The sequence below is a fragment of the Ammospiza nelsoni genome, chromosome 1 (genome assembly GCF_027579445.1).
Source record: "Ammospiza nelsoni isolate bAmmNel1 chromosome 1, bAmmNel1.pri, whole genome shotgun sequence".
NCBI lineage: Eukaryota > Metazoa > Chordata > Aves > Passeriformes > Passerellidae > Ammospiza > Ammospiza nelsoni.
In genome coordinates, this window is record NC_080633.1 from 16609507 (window position 1) to 16629545 (window position 20039).

General features: G+C 37.4%; 1 protein-coding gene across 1 annotated transcript in view; it reads left to right on the forward strand.

The window, feature by feature from the left end:
• Positions 1 to 20039, forward strand: part of MPP7 (MAGUK p55 scaffold protein 7) — a 146704-nt gene that overhangs the window by 54151 nt on the left and 72514 nt on the right. The window contains exon 5 of the mRNA XM_059481294.1: positions 540 to 658. Within this exon, the coding sequence (XP_059337277.1) occupies positions 540 to 658 (119 nt within the window). The remainder of the gene's footprint in view (positions 1 to 539; positions 659 to 20039) is intronic.

Sequence of the window (20039 nt, forward strand, 5' to 3'; positions counted from 1 at the left end):
CTGCAAAACAGAGAAGGTGCTTTTGTATTGCTGTGGATCCTTGCTGAACACAGGATTGAAAAAAATATTAAGCAATATATTAGCAAGAAATATTTAGAAAAACCACGAACCTTTTTTTAATGGACCACCCTATCCAGTTTCTGTTCTTTTAAGGAAGTTTTTCCTATGCATGACTCATTTCACTCTTTGGCTAACATCAAGGGAAATGGAATAACGATTAAGCAAAGGAATGTATGCTTTTTTCTGGGTTTGTCCTTTTCTCAAAACCTTTATGAATTTTCTGCATAACCTTGTGTAAATATATATGGATGTAGAAGCTTGACAACTGTGACAAGGTAAAAAGTACCCTGCTAATATTGTTTCTTAGTAATTTTTTCTAAATGTTCCTTTTGATTCTACATGTTAATGTTGTGCTGGATACCCCAGACTCCCTCTTTAGTTAAAATGACATGCTCCAGGCAGCCAATTACACAGAACTGTTAAGTGAAATTAATGAGATCACCCTAGATCACACTTTGTGTTTTATTTTCATTTTATAGGTCTGTATGAGCTGCTGGCTGCATTGCCAGCCCAGCTGCAGCCACATGTGGACAGCCAGGAAGACCTGACCTTCCTCTGGGATATGTTTGGTGAAAAAAGCCTTCATTCACTGGTGAAGGTAAATCACATTTAAGTCAGATTCTCTTTGAGAGGAGCATATGGAAAAATGTTTTGAGCGCCATCTAGTAAACCAGTGACCAAACTGTTGCTCAGTGAAAACAAAACAGCCTTGTTTTAACTCTGTTTCTGGCGGGGTGGAAGTTGTTAAATAAGATTTTACCAAAAATACATAGATGATTTCATTTAAGAGTGATGTTTTGGCAGTGTAATGCTAATGCAACAAACATGTGTTGTTTGCCCTTGTTTAGAAAAAAGGAGTACGAAATAGTAGCAGGAAATCTGACACTTCTTTATGGTCAACATTCAAGGCCTGGAGTTTAGCTTAAATAAATAAACGTTCACAGCAAAAATTAGAAGGAATATATTTTCTGAGGTCAAGTATGGCAAGAGTTCAGTAGCCACATTAATTTAAAATAATTTCCTTTAACAAAGTCAACTGAAATTCTAGTAAGCTGTTTCTTTTATTGGCTTGTCTCCATTTAATATTGTGTTTTGCTCATAAATATGCTGGACTAAAGTACAGCCTAAAATAAGTTGGATGAATACTTGAGTAAAATATTATGCTACAAAAATGATCAGCACCAAGAAATCAAAGCATGCCGTGGGAGTACACAGAGTTATCCCAATAATCTTAAAATTGTGTGGAGCTGAAAAATGGGACCAATCAGCTGGTTAAAAATATTCCACTCCTACAAAACGGTAAGTATGTCTTCAGTCCCCAGTACAGAGCTAATTCAAGCTGGAAGGAAATTCTGAGGTCTGAAATGAGTCAGTAGATGGTAGTAACCCATGCCATGAATATATCCAGACTTGTGCAGAATTTGTTGCCCGTGTCAATTACTGATCTAGAGTAAGCTTAAAACTGGGATTATTTCTAAGTAGGTATGAAAGAATCACATTTTCCCATTTTTTTCAGTTATTTTATTCTGGAAAAAGATGTAGTAATGTTGATACTTGGTCAAGTGCTTGGTGATACTCCTCAAAATATCTGAGAATTTACGTGTAAAAGTAAAACTAAATAATACTCTCTGGCATTTGATACACAAAAGCAACAAACAGTGGAACAGTGCTTGGCAATATTTGCTTGCCTGAAGAATTTCATCAACATTTCTGAAGTGCCATGACTCCCAGACTCCTTGTGGCTTTGCTGCAGCTGTCTGTGCAGGTGGCTCAGAAGATCACTGTAAGAGGAATACCAGTCATCTTTCTGATGCAGGCTGACAGTGGTGTGCATCTAAGCAAAATGTTATGTCAGCTGCTAAATTAGTTTTCTTTCTGGTTTGGGAATTAAAGAAGGCTGGCTAGAAAATGAGTGTGGATCTGTGAAACATTGACACTTCAACATTTGCCCTAATTTTTTATCGAGGCAAAACCTAAATGTGTTCAAACTCCTTTCACTTACTCCTTTTGCCCCTCATTCCAAAAGAAGACAGCACTGGTTTACTCACTTGGAGTATGCTCTCATTTTGGAGCAGTTGGCTTTCCTAGCAGCTCTCCTGGTTGCATGCCCTGGTTACCACGTTGTTAGTTATTGCAGGGTGGATTGGATTTTCTGACTGTAACAGAAAAGAAAGATGAGAGAGGGGATCAGTGAATGGTCATTATATTGCAATTACAAGAAGCGCTGAAATATTCCAACCATCTTCATTATTTGTCTTGTGCTCTCTAGCTCTGAATACTAGACACACATGTAACTTTGACCCTGTTGATGCTTTTTTTAATGTCCTTTTAAACCTCACACTATCTTAAAGTAGATATAATTCTTGAAATCTTGAAACTACATCTTTAGTGTTCACTAGTTGCTCTTCTGTAAGACAGTATATTAACTTCATTTGAGACTCAAAGTTTTTTAATTGCAGGAATTAAGACTATTAAGAGCATTTGGTCTGACCAGTGCATGTCACAGGCCATGAAACCTCACATTTGATTTCTGTGAAGGTCTGGTATATAAAGTAGGGTATGAAAAGCTTTCTAAATGTTATCTAGTTCATATTCTTTCCTCAAGATGGGCTTAATTGTATGTGAAACTCATGGTATTGGTTTGACCTTTAATGCATTTTTAGAAGGATTGTTCAGAATCCTCTCAAGTTTCAGAGAAGACAGTCCCTAGCATTTTTGGAAGAGAGCTGTAAGAGCAGAAGAATGAGCCCCATCTGTCATAGTTTTTCGCTGTTACAAGGCTTTAGGAGTGCAAAATCTTTTTCTAAGTTTTGGTGTCTTATTTGAAAGACTGTTTTTTCCTAGCAGTAACTTCTTAAAGTCAACTGTACTTGCAAAGACAAATGTTTTTAATTCTGCAGTCAGAGAATGACGACACATATTTTGTAATAAAAAAAAGAAAAAGAAAGGAAAAAATGTGCCCTTGTCTTGGGCCAAGGATGTTGTGATCCTGGTATGTGGCAGTGTAGGAGGAAAATGAGCATGGGTATATTACCAGTTAGCACTGATATTTCTCTATTTTTAATATGTTGCTTAATAAAAATTTCTACACCAATCTTCCTACCTTACTGCTTAATAATTTCAGATATTATAAAAGACCTTTTTTCCTAAGTTATGAAATGGATAATATGCTCCAAAATTATTGGAATATTTAAGTACAAAATGAACTTACTGCTTTTTCTACAGATATTCTAAGTTTCATGGGTATTTAATTACTATAGCTGTTTCTTCATGGTTGTGTACTATAGCATATGGTTTGCTATTCTGGCTCTCTAACTATTGAGAAGAAAAAAAGAAGAAGAAAAAAAAAAAAGTCCCAGACCTTGTCTTGGAGTTCTCTTCATTCAGTATTGTTGGACAGAAATCTCTTTGAGAACTTGGATGAGTCTAAGCTGTTCTAAGAAGTCAGAAGTGGAAAAGTTGTATTAGATCATCCAATCCATTCCCCTGCAAATACTGGATTGCTCTCTACAGTACATTCCTATTGTAGTTAGTAAAAGCAGCAAACACTGATGCAACTGCTCTTGCTGTCCCTTTTCTTCACAAAGGAATCTGTTAATGAAATTTTAGTTTACAAAGTAAAACATAGATGAGGGAACCCACAACTGTTGACAGTTTGGAAGGGAAAACTGGTTCTGGATAGTTTAAAATTTGTTTCTGCTTCCCTCAAATTGTTACTTCCTTCTTCTCACATGACTCTCAAATTTTACCAAAAAACTTCAGCCATCTTATTCTTTTTTTATATAGCAGAGATCCTGTTAATTCTGTAGATTTGTAGGATAGAAACACGAGGGGAAGATCCTTCAGGGTAATTACAAACATTGATGTAGCTGATACCTGAAATAGTACGCATTCTCAGCTTGGATATTTTTTTAGAAAGGATAAATAAAGATGTGCTCCAGCTACTCCTGTGGATTATTTTTAGAGGAGCAGCAAGAATTTCCATGTGCATTTGCTTGCTGTTAGTGCACCAGACACGTTTTACTGTTTGTCTGTTTAGCTCCAGGATGAAGCTTCCACTTGCACTGTTGCCTTAAACATTTCTGGTTGTGGATGTAATGCTCAAGAATTGAGTAAACTTTTCTGTTGCACAGCTACCAAAGTATTTAATAACCAATTGCAGTTTGGTTCTGGCCAACTCAGTACTGTACTTTCCATTATGAAAATGAAGCCACAGCAAGTGGTGTTGCTCTTTCTCTTGATAGGGAAGAGTTTGCACATTCAAAAAAGCTATGTGTTGCACTAGGAAAAAAAAAACCAACTACTGCAAAAGTAAGGAATATTTGGTGAATCAAGTCTGATTTTATTATAGCTGCATAGTATTTTTATAGCTGGCCCTACAAAACCTTAATTTGTGCTAATTTTCCTAGTTTCACCTGGATTTGATTTGACTTGAAGTTCAAAGAAACTGCATTTTCTATGTGCTAGAGTTTGACCATATAAATTGCTTAAAACATATCAAAAATAAACTAGTCAGGTATATCCTGGTGAAATTTCTTTGGCATGTAAGATGAATTGCATGATTACATAGCCCAAATTTTACAGTCATTGTGTTGGAAATTTTCAGTGTGAGTACTCAAATATGTAAATGTAAATGGTTTCGGTATACTGTGGTTCCATGTTTGGCAAGAAGAAAAATAAAGACAGTATTTACAAAAACTAAGTTGACTAAGGCAAAGCAAAGGGAATTGATTTGACACATCCCTTAGTGATAAAATCAACTGTATTCAGATGATGTACTAAATCTTCAGTTTGAACTGTTTGTGGGAAGAGATGTGCAGGTTATTTTGGCGTTTGTGAAAGCTCCCATGGTGCAGCTTTCCCTACCCTGTGATATGTCAGCTGTTCTGTGTCGCAGCGGGCGTTGTTCAGAGTGCTGTGACCCTTCTGAAGAAGCCTCTTGAAAAAGACACCTCAGGGGCACAGGCATGGTGTGCTCACAGCAGGTGATTTCAGCTCACAGTGTGTGATTTCAGCTCACAGTGTGTGATTTCAGCTCACAGTGTGTGATTTCAGCTCACAGCAGGTGATTTCAGCTCACAGCAGGTGATTTCAGCTCACAGTGTGTGATTTCAGCTCACAGCGGGTGATTTCAGCTCACAGTGTGTGATTTCAGCTCACAGTGTGTGATTTCAGCTCACAGTGTGTGATTTCAGCTCACAGCGGGTGATTTCAGCTCACAGCAGGTGATTTCAGCTCACAGTGAGTGATTTCAGCTCACAGTGTGTGATTTCAGCTCACAGCGTGTGATTTCAGCTCACAGTGTGTGATTTCAGCTCACAGTGTGTGATTTCAGCTCACAGCGTGTGATTTCAGCTCACAGCGTGTGATTTCAGCTCACAGCGGGTGATTTCAGCTCACACAGGGTGATTTCAGCTCACAGTGTGTGATTTCAGCTCACAGCGTGTGATTTCAGCTCACAGCGTGTGATTTCAGCTCACACAGGGTGATTTCAGCTCACACAGGGTGATTTCAGCTCACACCTGGTGATTTCAGCTCACAGTGGGTGATTTCAGCTCACAGCAGCTGATTTCAGCTCACACAGGGTGATTTCAGCTCTTCTGTGATCCAGGCAGAAGGAGAGACAGCATCTTCCTGTGGGGTTCCAAGGAGAGCCTTTACTGAGCTTCTTCCTCCAAGGGATGCAGGGATGAAAGAGCCTCTCCGGCAGGGAAAGCAGGGGTTTATGTAGGGATCTTGAGGGGTGGGACAGAACACCAGGGCCAATGGGATATATTCAATCTGCATGTTTCATGGAGGCATGCTGGGAGAAGCCTTTCTTCTCACCCTACCCCAGAGGCTATGGCTTGAGGGGTTTTCCCTCCAGAGGAGGGCTGTGGATTCTTTCCCTGTTGGCCCACCAGCTCCACAGTTGTGCAGCCAACATCCAGGTGTGTGCTTCCCAGATCATGTGCATTCACCTGCTGTGTTGTGCCATCCACATGATGCATGCTACTGCCTGGGCACAAGCTCAGGCACCCAAAGATTTGGATCTTCTTCTCTTAAGAATGTAGAGAAAATGGACTTCTGACTGTATCAGTTGTAGGTTACAACTGATTGTTCTGAATGTATTGTTCTGTGTTTTTGGTGGGCATGGTCCACAGACGGAGGGAATGACGTCTCTGGGTGTGGCTGAAAAGCACGTGGTGGCTGAGGAGAATGTATTAAGTGGTGAAGACCAGAGCCTGACATGATAAAAAATGAAGGTTGTTGATCATACTGAAATAGAAGTAGATTTCTGCATGGAAGGCTGATGATGGAATATGTTGGCTACTTCTGCACTTCAAGTTTGGACTGACATTGAAATACTTTTTGCAGGACATACAAAACTTATTTATTTTTCCATTATTTTGTTCTTTACATATACTTTCTCTAGAACTAATATTTATACAGTCTTCATATTTATTGTTCAATTTGTTTATTTCCTGCATGTCTCAAGACTTTTTTCTGTTGATCATATAGAAGAGGAAGAGAACAGGGTTTGTTTGTGAGGGGATTTTGGTGGCTAATATATTTGCACATGTTAAGGCAATGGTGAGAGTGGTTTCTGATTTCAGGGTGGACAAAACCAGCCACCTCAGAAGGAGCTCAGAGGAACTCCAGTACACAAGAACTGCAAACCTATAAAATGCACAAGAATAGAAAATGGGACTGGGGTTTTTTACCTAACCTCAATTTGTCTAACCGAGTGAGAGGGTTGTGATTTAGGGGGAAAAGCACTGGAGAGTTGGAGAAGTGTATGGACCACCTTGGAGTGGGTGGAATAATTGAAACTGACAGCTCAATCAGAAAAATGCTTCTTTGATATTTGAAGTCCTTAAGGTTCTTTACTGATGAGTTCTCAAGCATATTTTTTTTAAAAAAGCTGTACCTCTCCAGTAATGGGAATAGGCAGCAGTTCTCTAAATTCATGTGGAGGTCTGAAGTACTTTTTGCCTTGGAGATAGGTAAAATTAAGGAAAAGGCAGTCTGAGTAAGGATTTAGCACCTGGGCATAAGGAGGAGGAAGTGAGAGTGTGGAGGAGGTGATTGATAGCCAGTAACAATTCATGGCCAATGAAATTTAATTGTTCTTTGTACTTTAAAGAAGAATCAGGCAAGGTTGCTTTGTATGTTAAAGTTTACATCTTTCAGTCAGAGAAGCAAGCAAAGCCTCCTCATGGCAGAAGTGAAGTGATCACTCTTGTGACACAGATTGCCCAAACAGTGCGCAGATGTGGTCCGTTGTGCTGGTGGGGAAACTTAAGCTATTTCTGGCAAGAGGAGAAGGAATTTACTAAAGTTGAAGTCATTAATAATAATGAATTCGGTAATAGGTGGCACTTATTTGTCATTCTTTGAATCCAGCTCATCAGAGACACGATACAGTTTCCAGCTCTCACGAGCTACCTAGGAATAGGTATAGTGAGGTGTATGTGACAGTATTGGGCTACTGAATGTACAAACATGTTTTAAGGCTACATGGAAGAAAATAAAAAAAATTCTTTTTCTCCTTCTTTTTCTCATTTTCTGGAGAGTAAGGTTGATCTCTAATTAATTTTTGAAACTTCCTGCTAGATTTTTATGTACAGAATATATATGGAGGAATGCTAGAATTTCAGTACTCATCTGATCCAAAGTATTTGTAGGTAATGGTCTAATTAATATATCAAAATACAAACTTGCCACATGCTTTCTACTTAGCTAAAGCTGAGAATTATTGGGAAATAATGAAATCCTCTTGATGACTGACAACAGTTTGCATTCATATTCGGAGTAATTACCACTGAAGCAATGAGTCATTTTGCTTCCATCACAATTATTACATTTAAAAAAATTGTAATGCAAGGTGTTACTCCTCATGAAATGCTGCATAAACTTAAAGTGTTACTTTTGAAGCCAAAGTGATTTTTTGAGACTTGCTGAATTGCCAGCAACTGAAATCTGTAAGCTAAGAGATCACTCTTAGCTGGAGGCAGTCAGCTGCCTTTAAGCTTAATTTCCATGGGAACAGTGATCAGATTAATCAAAATAAGGTAATTGAGATTTTATAGAAAATAGTACAGGATCTTTACTTTATTCAGGCTGATATTGTTTCCATGAAAACATTTGGAAAAAAGGTAGCTAGCAGCCAGGCATTGAGCAAATGATTGCTTTTCTTGTTAAGTTTCATGTATTTTCTGTTCACTCTGCGTGTGTTGAACCATTTGACTTGTTTGTGCTTTTGTAGTATAAAAATGGAGTACATCAGGTAATAACTGGGCAAAAATAAGCAAAATAAAAATGGATTCCTTTTGGAATAATAAATAAATTCCCCAACCCTCCATGTTTTGTCTCTAAGTAAAGACAAAGTTGTTTTTCCATGTGTGTTCACTCATACATACCTGTGCTTATTTTTGCCTTCAATTACGTGAAAAAATGCCCCTCCTATTTATTTAGGCATAGCTTTAGATGGTGTAGCCTTATTTGTAGAAGAATGCAAGTTAGGGCCAAGTGGATGGAATAATGCAGTTGTGAAATATGGATCCTATGTGATGGTTCAGCTAAAAATATTTGTTATAGTGTAACTAGTATGTCATTTACTAGAAAGTAGACAGCAGGTGGACAATAAATAATCATTTTGTCCATTCAAAGTTTGTTGAATTGGTTCTCCTGTGTTCTCTTTTGTGGGTTTTTTTCATGTATTTTTATTTTGTATATTTTGGTAGAAATTTAACTGAGTATCTAGTGTTAACTTCTTTGTCAGGAGACATTTGGTGTGTCTAGGATCTTTCAGTTTCTACATCAGAGCTGCTAATGTGTTTAGTAATAGGCACTTGCAACTTTTCATCTAGATTTTTATGAGGAAGTCTTGTTCCTGTCATCAACTCCTCTATCAACCCACTTTGTTAAAAATAATAATAAAAAACTGAAGCTCAGATCCCAAAAGGATCAAATTGTCTTGTTGACAATTTAGTCTCATAAAAGCTGTAGAAATTAGGTTGGTATCAGAAGTCCCTACAGGTGGGTGTACCAACAAACTTTTAAAATTAAAAGTAAAGCAGATAAGCTTATGAAATTAGAGGTGTGAAGTGTTCGTCTTTGAGTATTACTTGAAACTTGTGAATAAATCAGTGCTTTGGAATGTGAAAAAACTTTGGTTTAGGTTAAAGTCCAGACAGAGGCTTTTTTTTGGATCAGTGGTAATTGATTTAAAGTTTCTGCTGGGAAACATCCAAAGAGTAGCAGAAATCCAGCCAAAATGTACTGGACATAAAATAAGAAAATCAATCCTTCTAAGATAAATAGTTTGTAATTTCATTGTTACCAAGGGGGCAGTGTACCAGCCTGGTGACTAAACTGGTACTGCAGTTCAAAGAGAACTTTTAGAACCAAAATCTATGCATATACCCAAATTTTTCTTGTCTTACAAAACTTGTGCAGTATTTACTTAACCAAAGTGATACATTTTTTGTCTATGATACTGAGACTAATGAAAGGTCTCATAAGCTGCTCAGTAATAGTTTGATAAATCCAAGACATCCAAGGATAATGTAATTTTAAACTGTTTTTCTACAGTGTTCTTTTTCCTTGGACTAGAAATTCTGTGGCAGAACATGTGAGGGAGTGTTTAAAACAATTATTTTGTTACTGTCTTGGACTGTTTTCCTTCTAAGAGCAGAAAGTCTTAACTACCCAAACCAACCTCTGCAGTGTGAAAACATTGTAAGAGTTAAGAAGGATGGGATGTGATAGTTATAAAATCTTTGTGAAGCATGAAAACTGATACAATAAGATTTAATAAAAATCGTACTTTTAAGATCCAGCAAAAATGCCTGCCAGTGTTTCCTACCAGCAGGTTTTGTTACTCCTTATATTAGCTTTCCTTCTTTTTTTTGGAAGTCTTGGTTGTATCATTTCTCCAGCTAATTCTTGTGAAGTTCATTTGTTCACTGATCTTTTCAGTGTTTTGTTCACTGATTTGTTCAGTGTTCACTGATCTTTGCTTCCTTACACACATACTGTCCGTAGTATGGTAGGTGTGCACTATTCCTTTGCACTTCCGCATGGCACTTTGGCATAGTGCCTCAGTGAGCCATTTAGAGTTGCACATGATTTCCTTGTGGACAGGTATTTTCTATCTTTCCCCACTCCCTAAGACCAGTTTTTCCCTCTGTGTGTTCTCTCATGTATATCTGCAGGCTTGTACTATCTCTTGTCTAATAAATAAGGCTTGGATTAATTCCTTGTCTTTTAGGAAAATTAACACAGTAAATGTATGAAGATGAAATACTTGTGTGCCATGTTAACATGGCTATATAAATTCATAGGGGAAGCTCTGCTTTCATCTCGTTTGCTACATTGCTTTAATGTATTTGCAAAGTTACACTATTTCATTAGATGCAAGCTAAGCAATACTCCATCGGTGCTGGAATTGAAGGTATTTTGAGATTTGCCAAGTGTAGCAAATACCAGGACAGGAAGACTGTTTGGTCTTGGCTGCAGAGATGCAGTCAGAGATGCACTAGGAGATGGATGCAGCCACTGCTGAGCACCTGCACCAGTAGCCAAATGACCAGGAATGCCACCACAGGCAGAGCAGTGCTTCAGCCAGCACAGGCACCAATGGCACTCATGTGAAAAAAGCAGGCAGCCTGGTCCCATTTCTCATCTCCAGCTGATCAAGGCACTGCTGACACCACACACCCTTCTGCTCTCTACATTTCTGAACAGATCCATGTTTGTAGATTCCTCAAATACCAGCACAGGTGTTGAGTGCAGCTGAACAGCCATGCCTGGGCCCTAAGCTCTTTACCCAGCCACAGGTTAAGAGTCCAAGTCCTTTCAGATAAGGGTGTCCACTTATTTGCTGGCTACACCATTAGGGAAATATAAACATATTCCTTTCATCATTTTCTGGACTTGGATTTCACACAGAGAGACATATATCCATCAGTATTTTTATCAATAAAATAATAAACCATTTTGATTTCTGAATTCCGCTGCATATTTTAATTTCATTATTTATAGTTCTCACACTGTACTAGATGCATCAGCATAACCCTCTTGATCCTTTTGCTAGCCAACACTTCAGAACTGTTTCAGAGGATGTTAGTGCTAAGTTGGTACTTTGTGCTCTCTCCTTCAATTTTAGGTTATTTTCCCTCTGATTTTGGTTGTGCTGCCTTTCTCCTTCACTCTGTTTCATCAAGCACTAACATGAAATCATTGTTCTCCAGAGTAGGAGATTTTGAACCTTGGAGCCACTGACTATTTTCAGCCCCAATGGTTCAGGTACAGCGTGACTTTTTATGAAGAACATGATGTTTACTGAGTGGAGAGCATGGTGGAGGGTAAAGTCTTTGTCTGTTGGAAATTAAATCTGTATTGTCTCCTTGTCTCTTTCTAACTTTTCTTGTTGGCTTTTGCTAGCAATCACAGCCTGCACAAGGTAATTCCAGTGATTTCAGTTATTCACAAACATGACTGCCTCAATTATTTTGATAGTAGGAGTTAAAAAACACTCCAGTCCTGCCAGCTATAAATGCTAGGGATTATATATGGGATAGCCTTGAGTACTGCTTTACATTTAGTATGGATATCATCTTCATAAAGTATTTTCAGTTTTAATGTGCTTTACAGATTGGGTTTCATGGAAAGGAGCAGTTTTTGTTGAGATTTAGTGATTAAATAATCCAGTAATGACACTGCAGACATACACAGCTTTAATCAGGATCAAACCAAAAATCAGGGTGTAATTTTGAATTTCCAAGTTTCAAACATTCTAGGAAAAAAGTAACCCATAATTGTCATAATGTTAATTGGCATCTAAAATACTAAGCTGATCATACTGAAGTTTAGTGTATCATTAAAGGCTAACTACAAATCATACCCTAGCACGTGCCAAGCAACAAAGCATTTGTAATTGTGTGCCTATGTGCTTTCATTTGGAAACATACACTTTCCACCAATTTCTAACTAATAATCTGACCAGGTTTTATTATTGTCTTCTCCCAAAGGGGAAGCAATATTTTCCTTTTGTGGTATATCAGGAAACCACTGCAGAACACCTTTGTGTAGCTTGATCCTGTGTTCTGTCCTGCTTCTGCTCTTTCTCTCTTTAGTTATTGAATATGCATATTTGTCTTTTAACTTACTAGAACTAGATTATTTGATAATTTTTTTTCTATTGCTAAATGAATTTTTAATGTATGAAAGCCTTTAATTCCCTTTGTGTTATGTGCATTTATTATCCCTTCATAATCATTCTGTCATGGTTGCTCTGTGACAATGTCATCGTGGTTTTTACTTACCTCAGCTTTTCCACCAGTTTAATAATGTAGGCAAGAGTGACCTCTCATTCTCTTGAGGCTGATCATTTAAAGATGGGTATTGTTAAACTACTTCACTATATTTTGATTGAGGTGGGGGAACTTGACTTAAGCTGGATCATTATTTTTGTTCTCTTGTTCTATCAAGGGTAAATTGACATTTTTGCTCAATAGAAATGGAAATGTGTTGCCTTTTTGTTCTGTTAATGTTATGATTCATGGCACAAAAATGTAAAACAAAACATCAGTGGATAATGATACTCTTGGTATTATTTAAATTTTTGCTGGTTTCATATTCAAATGCAGTGTAAACCAGGCTAGGTCATGCTAGCTAATGTTTTGATTGAATCCTACTTGGAAAAAGGGGACTGGAGCTGGGGAACAGTTCCAGGTTGGAAACTGTCAGGAAATCTCTTGGCATCCCAGCCGCTGATAATTTTGTGTTGCTGGTCTGTATGTTTATAGATCCTTATTACAAGAGTGAAATTGCTAAATTTATCCCTATATTCTTTTTTGTAATGGTAGCAGCTCCCTTATCTTTGTTACTCCTGTCTCCTCACTGGGCTATTTGTACTGTTTTCTACTAGCTTTCCAATATTTTAAGATATGGTGTGGCTGTAATTTTGTACACCTGTGCAAATACATTTGTGTTACCCCTTCCAATATAAAAATAAATTAATATGTTTGCTTTGATTTGAAGCTTCCTGTGAAACAGGTTTGTATGTTGAGGTGATTTAGTGCAAAACTTGAAGTGCACTGGTCTGAAAAGGTAGCGGAAATGGCAGTAAATCTCTCCTAAATTACTGCAATTTTCTTCCAATATTTTGTCATTATTTTTCATATTTCTCTTTTTCCTACCGCACACATTGCACTTAAGTGTTGGTGTTTCTCTGTCCTCTACAGGGAAGGTTGAGAATTAATTTTGTCTTTTAAAACCATTGTAATTTTCTGGTTGAAGTTACTTGGGACATTTTATTCCTAATGCAACTCTGTATCCTTTTAAGTGAAATTAAGATGCTGTCTTCATGTATTTTTAAATTAAAATTGTTGCTATAAATCTTACTTGCTGGTATTAATTGATTTATTTTAAGCTCTTTGTTTTGATTTCCATGCAATTTAAAATGTAGCCTGGTCCCTGGCTGCAGTGTGCAGGCCTCAGCAGCTTCTCTTCTTACCTTCTGTGCCTTCTGAAGTATTCACTGCAAGTCTTCAGTTGCTGATTTTGATTGATCTTAACTTTGCCCCTCTATTTACATATTTTCTCCACATTTAAAAATTTTTTTCAACTACTTTTACCATTATTCCCAGAAAAAAAAAAAAAAGACTTTTGTAGACTTTGTGTCTGTCGCTCATTGTCCAAGGTCTGTTTGGTATGTTGGATCTGCTTGGCAGGCTTTGTGACCAATCACCTCTTTTAGAGACAAGGGAAGGCTTGAATGCAAAGCATGTCTTCACAGGTGCTCTTTGCTTTCATGGCCATGATTTCATTAAAGAACATTTAAATAAATGTTTAATTTTACACTGGTGACTTGTCCAAATGGTCTTAAGTATGAACATAATGTTAGTGATTGTTTCCTGTTTCGTTTTGCTTGGTTTTTTAACATGGACAGTATGCAGGCAGAGGGAGAAGGGAAAGGTGATGTTTTTAGCTCCCTTGCCTGTTGGCAGAGACTTGTAAAGATTTTGCTTGCTGCATTTCAAGCAAAATCTAAAAAAGCACCTTCACATGCAGCTACTTTTTATTTGTCTGTCTGTCTGTCTTGCCTAAGGTTGATGTATGGGGAGTCTACCTCTGATGGCTTTTACATTTGAAGTTCTTCAACAGTTTAGTTGCATGACTTAAGTCTCCTAAAGTTTTAATTGCAGAATTGACTAAAAATCCATTTCTAGGTTTCATATTTGAGAAATTGCATTAAAGGTTAAGGTTAGTCCTTAGTATCTGTTTACAGTTGATGTCTTTTAAATTAATTGTTATGAATATTTGAAAAGTATTTACTATGTTATTTTATTAGGGTTTTGGATTGGGATCCAGTGTTTGTGGGACTTTGATGCAGGTTTATCAAAAGTTGTATTTACAGCAGAATTCTGCTGTGATGATGGAGGTCTTAAATAAAACGGATTTTTGCATTATCTGATGCTTCAGAGTAGCTTCTTTTAAAGAGTGGCAGATTTTTCTTGAGGCATGTGATAGGGAAGCAAAAGATTAAGAATAGAAAATACTAATTTAATTGTAATTGTGTTTTGCATGTGTATGAATGTCTAAAATATTGGGGTTTTTATTCCTATCAGTAAATTTTCATATGTATGGACATGCAGCTTTCAATGTCAGTGTTTTTCTTCAAATGTAATTTATAAGGGAAAAACATAATCTTCTGAGTTATTTGGTTTTTTGTGTTGTTGTTGTTGTTGTTGGTCTTTGTTGATTTTGGTCTTTGCATCTGAGTTTTATTAATTACATTACCTGCTCTGTGTCACGACATGTTGCATAGGATGTAGAAAAAGCAGAAAGTGAGCTGTGTATTTCTCACATTGCATAAATTGTACTGACCCCACTAGATGGTGCTAATTGATAAATGTATATCTATGTATATTTGTATAGATGTATTTAATTTTAGCTTAAAGCATAGATGTCCATGTCTGTGAATGAAGTTTGGGCATTGAATGGGTTAATTCTGTAACTCTGAGCTGCACAGAAGTGATCTCTTCAGTGAACCTGAATTGAATTCCATCTTGGACTAGCTTGCATTGAGTACAGACTGTGAGGATGATGTTTACTGTACTAAGCAGGAATAAACCCAGCTCTTCATGATTTAAAGTTAGCAGTCTCTGTTTGAATAGTAAAACTGAAAAAGCCCAATTCTATGCTGAAGTGTCTTAGCCTGTATGCAGCAAATCCTGTTTTCTTCAATTAATACTTAATTAGCATTTCTATAGAATCTTAATTCTGCGGGGAATGGAGCTTGCTGAAAAAAGCAACCATCTGACAATCAAACAAGTAGTTTAGCTGTCGTTCTGTTGGAATTGTGTTTACTCGGAGAGCAGGGTTAGAAAAGTTCTTTCCTTTGGATTTATATCGTTAACAGAACAGTGGAAGTCACTTTTGGAAAAAGTCTGGAAATTTTGTTGTGCATAATGAGATAAAAATATCAGTTTGAATTTGTGATGTTTAAAAACAGTAGTATCAGAAGAAATGAAATTTACAAAGCAGAACATTTATAGATAAAAACATTCTTGTGGGTGAATTAGATCCTTTTAATGTTTATATAAGTGTAGGTGTTTTTTTAAAGAAAACATTGAGACATTTGAGGTATTATTGAGGTAAGTATTAAATCTAGGCACATACTTGTTTTGTTTCTAGCCTCTAAATTAAATCCTAAACTTAGATTTCAAGGAAGTTTATTAGCAGTGAACTGGGGACCTGCTCTTACTGCACAGTGTTTCTATACTTTCTTAGCAGATTTGCAAAGACAATTCTAATCTTTCACTTCTGTCTCACATTGAAGATTCTTTTTCCACTGTATTTATTGGACAAAGCAGGACCATACAGTTCATTTAAAACCTGTCCTGTTACCTTTTTATTTAGAAAAGTGCTCTTTTAATTTAGTTTAATTTAATTTCTTTTAATATACTCTCTCCATAATCTTAGCAAATTACCTTTTCAGTCCTCTGACTTGAACTTTGGGAGTAATGTAACAAAAATTATTATTAGTATTGGCACAGAAAATATTGTAAATTTTTGTTTGAATTCACTTTATAGCTCTTTCTTTGCTAACCAACATACCAGCATAAAGCACTAGGAAATAATGGAATATTGCTTTGGGTTTTAAAAAGTTGCATATAATCAAACTCAGTCACATGTCATGAAAAGTTCAGGATTGCTGTTTTCCCAGGTGACCCTCAGCTGTAATTTGAGTGCTGTTGTTTGTATGTTTTCTGCTTAGAAGGATTTCAGATAATGATAGTTTCTAAAGTGCAGTCAGTTGTTGATGTGATCGTTGTTCTTTACATTTCAGCAGCATCTCCAGTCTTTTTTCTTTCCTTTTTGCATTCATATTTAACAGTATAGTTATGCATACCTATTTTAGATAATTTTTTATTTGAAGTGTTCAAATCTGATATTCAGGATCAAAGAATGATTATATTTTTCTGATTTTTCTAAGAAAAAACTGCTCCTCTCAAATTCATAAAGATCTTTAAATTTTAAACCAACACCAGACCTTAAAAGGAGAAACACTTTTTTACATAAAACAGTAACATTATATTTGCACTGTTAAAAAAAGGTTTGCTGTAAACCTGAAGAAACCTTTATATTTCTTAAAATCTGACCAATGCAAAGACTTGAAGATTTTCATTTCTGATGTTTTAGATCAGTTCTTTGGATTATTTGTTATACATAGTAATTCAAATTAGTTAGGCATACATTTTGCAAGTCTTTGTTGCATTACTTAGACACAGTCAGGTGATACCTGAAAAGAAGATTTTTCAGTGAGAAAAATGAAAGATGCCCTTCAAGAAAGAACAAACTCCAAAGTTTATTTTTGGAAGGTAGGCTTGAAATAATAGAGACAGGTATATGTGTTTTTCTGATAATTTTTATTTTAAAAAATTATTTTTTTATTTGTTAACTTTTATTTGAACTATTTTTTAGTTCATTATTGTCATGAATTCCATGTTTTTCATCAAGTTTTTATTTAGAATCATTATATAAACAGCTATTTGATTATTGCAGTAAATGTTGTTTCCATCTCTATTTTGTTAAAACTATGCAACTTTTCTGTGTGCTCTTCCTCAACACTGAAGATCTTCAATAGGAGTTACAATTCCTTTCTTGCTTGCATTAAGTAAAAGTATATTTTAAAAGTCACTTAGAAATAAAGATTTCCTGATATAGTTGACATATAAACAAATATTGCAGTTGGTGGTATGTGTGTCACTATCAGTAATTGAAATATCAAAAAATGTAAGATTACAGTACTTTTTTCTATAGAGATGTCATTGTAGTAGTATTGGTTTCAAATTAAATACACTTTTTGTATGTGATTAGTCATTGTCTTCCTTTTGTTGATGAGGAAATTGATGCTTAGTTCCTTTGGTAATGTGCTTATAAATATTTGGATAAAAAATTGTTATAATTCTAAGTACTGTTACCACTGAACCTTGCAGTCTTTTATATATGACTTTGAGAGTTTTGCTGTATGCATGTTCAGTTTGCTCTGTCTGTAGTACTGCACAAAATTTCCTGAGAGCTGAGTCAGGATCTTTAATGAAAGATTTGGTATATTGTGTTGTGAATGATGTACCCTTATCATTTTCTTAATGAAAGGAAGGGAGAAAAATCCTTACATGATACTTACATGAGCCCACCTCAAATTCTGTCTTCTGTTTAAATCTGAGTGTTTCAATTTGAAAAGTGTTTTTATTAAAGTAATAATACTGAGGGGAGGAGGAGGGAGCAACGAAGTGGGAGTGTATAGACAGAAGGGCCATAATCTGGGAAGAGCAATTTGAGACCTGGAATCTTGAGTTCAGTGTTGCTCTAATGAAATATTTCCCTCAAAATTTTACCAGTTTTAACATGTGTTTACACAACAGGTCAGTGTGTACTTTTGGAGAAGAGAATTGCTATACTTTTATCAAATTTGGACTGGTACTATTGAGACTGGGACATGATGGGTTTATTCCCCCGATTTTGTTGAAACTGTATTTATGAAGCACAGTGCATTAAAATTGTAGGGATCTTTAGCATCCACGGACTGCAGTTTGAAGACTGCTTGTTTCAAAGGAAAAAAAGTCTGATGTTCTGTTCTTTCTGTTCAAGGACCTCATGTCCTTAGCTCACATAAAAGAGTTTCATTCAAATTTGGAATTGTTCTGATGCTCCTTCCTTTGGAATTGGGGTTAAAAGTACAGAAAAACAATTTTGAAAATACTGTATACAGTAGCCATGTAGACTGTTTGGCTCTAAAGGGGCAGGGAAATTTATTTTGGAGCAAGTGCAACTTGTTTAGCTTTGGTCTGAACTTCCTCTGTCTATCTAGGGACCCTTTTCCTATAAGCAAAGTCATCAAAACCTTTGCCTATTACTGACAAAAAAAGAGCCATTTGAATCAAGTCTGTGAAATCTCATATAATAGGACCTTTATTTTATTGTATAAGGAACAATGAATTCAAAGTGAATTTTTTAAAAAGTAAAATAAACATTTTTAGAAGCTCTGCATGAATAACTGGGTTTGTAGCCAGTATTTAATCTGTTTTGCTTACCATTGCAAAAATAAAATAGCAAATGCTATTACTGTATTACCTCCTTTTAGCAACAAATGGAGAAGGAGAATTGCCATCGTTTAGTGGGTGTGGGGAAAAACATAGTGACAAAGAACAAGGAAAAGGCTGAGGTATTTAATGCCTACTTTGCCTCAGTCCTTAACAGTAAGATCAGTTGTGTGGGTTCCCAAGCCCTGCACTGGAAGACAGGCACAGGGTCAGAATGAAGGCCTGTAATCCAGGGGGAAGTGGTGAGTGACCTGCTACGCCACTTAGACACACCCCAGTCTGTGGGGCCGGGGGGATCCACCCCAGAGAACTGAGGGAGCTGGCAGAAGTGCTCACAAAGCTCCTTTCCATCACTTGCCAGCAGCCCTGGCTAACTGGAGATGTCCCAGTTACTGAAAGTCAGCACATGTGACACCTGTCTGTAAGGGGGGTTGGAAGGAGGATCCAGGGAACTAGAGACCTGTCAGCCTGACCTCAGATCTTAGGAAGGTCACAAAGCTGATTGTCTTGATCATCACAGGACAGTTGCAGGATAACCCAGGCGATCGGGCCCAGCCAGCGTGGGTTGAGGAAAGGCTGATCCTGCTTGTCCAATCTGATCTCCCTCTGTGGCAAGGGGACCTGCATATTGGATTAGGGAAAGACTGTGGATGTGTCTACCTGGACATGAATAAAACCTTTGACAACATTTCCCACAGCGTCTCCTGGAGAAGCTGGCTGTCCATGGCTTGGATAGGTGTGCTCTTTGCCGGGCAAAAAACTTGGGATGGCTGGGCCCAGAGAGTGTTGGTGAAAGGAGCTACATCCACCTGGTCACTGGTCACCAGTGGTGTTCCCCAGGGCTTGGTACTGGGGCCAGTTCCATTTAATATCTTTATCAATGATCTGGACAAGGGCATCAAGGGTGACAACAACCTCCGCAGGGCTACAGGCTGGGGGAAGAGTGGCTGAAAACTGCCTGGCAGAAAAGGACCCGGGGGTGCTGGCTGACATGAGCTGAATGTGAGCCAGCAAGGCTCCAGGTGGCCAAGAACGGCATCCTGGTCTGGGTCATCAGCAGTGTGGTCAGCAGGACCAGGCCAGTGATCACGCCCTGGTATTCGGCACTGCTGAGGCTGCACCTCAAATTCTGCATTCAGTACTAGGCTCCTCAGATCAGGAGGGACATTGAAGGTCTGGAGCATGTCCAGAGAAGGCCAGCAAAGCTGGGGAAAGGTCTGAAGCACAAGTCTGATGAGGAGCAGCTGGGTGAGTTTGACCTGGAGAAAAGGAGGCTCAGGGAAGACCTTATGCTCTCTACAACTACCTGAAAGTAGGTTGTAGCCAGCTGGGGTCAAGCTGGGGTCTGCCAAGTATCACGCAATAGGACCAGAGGAAATG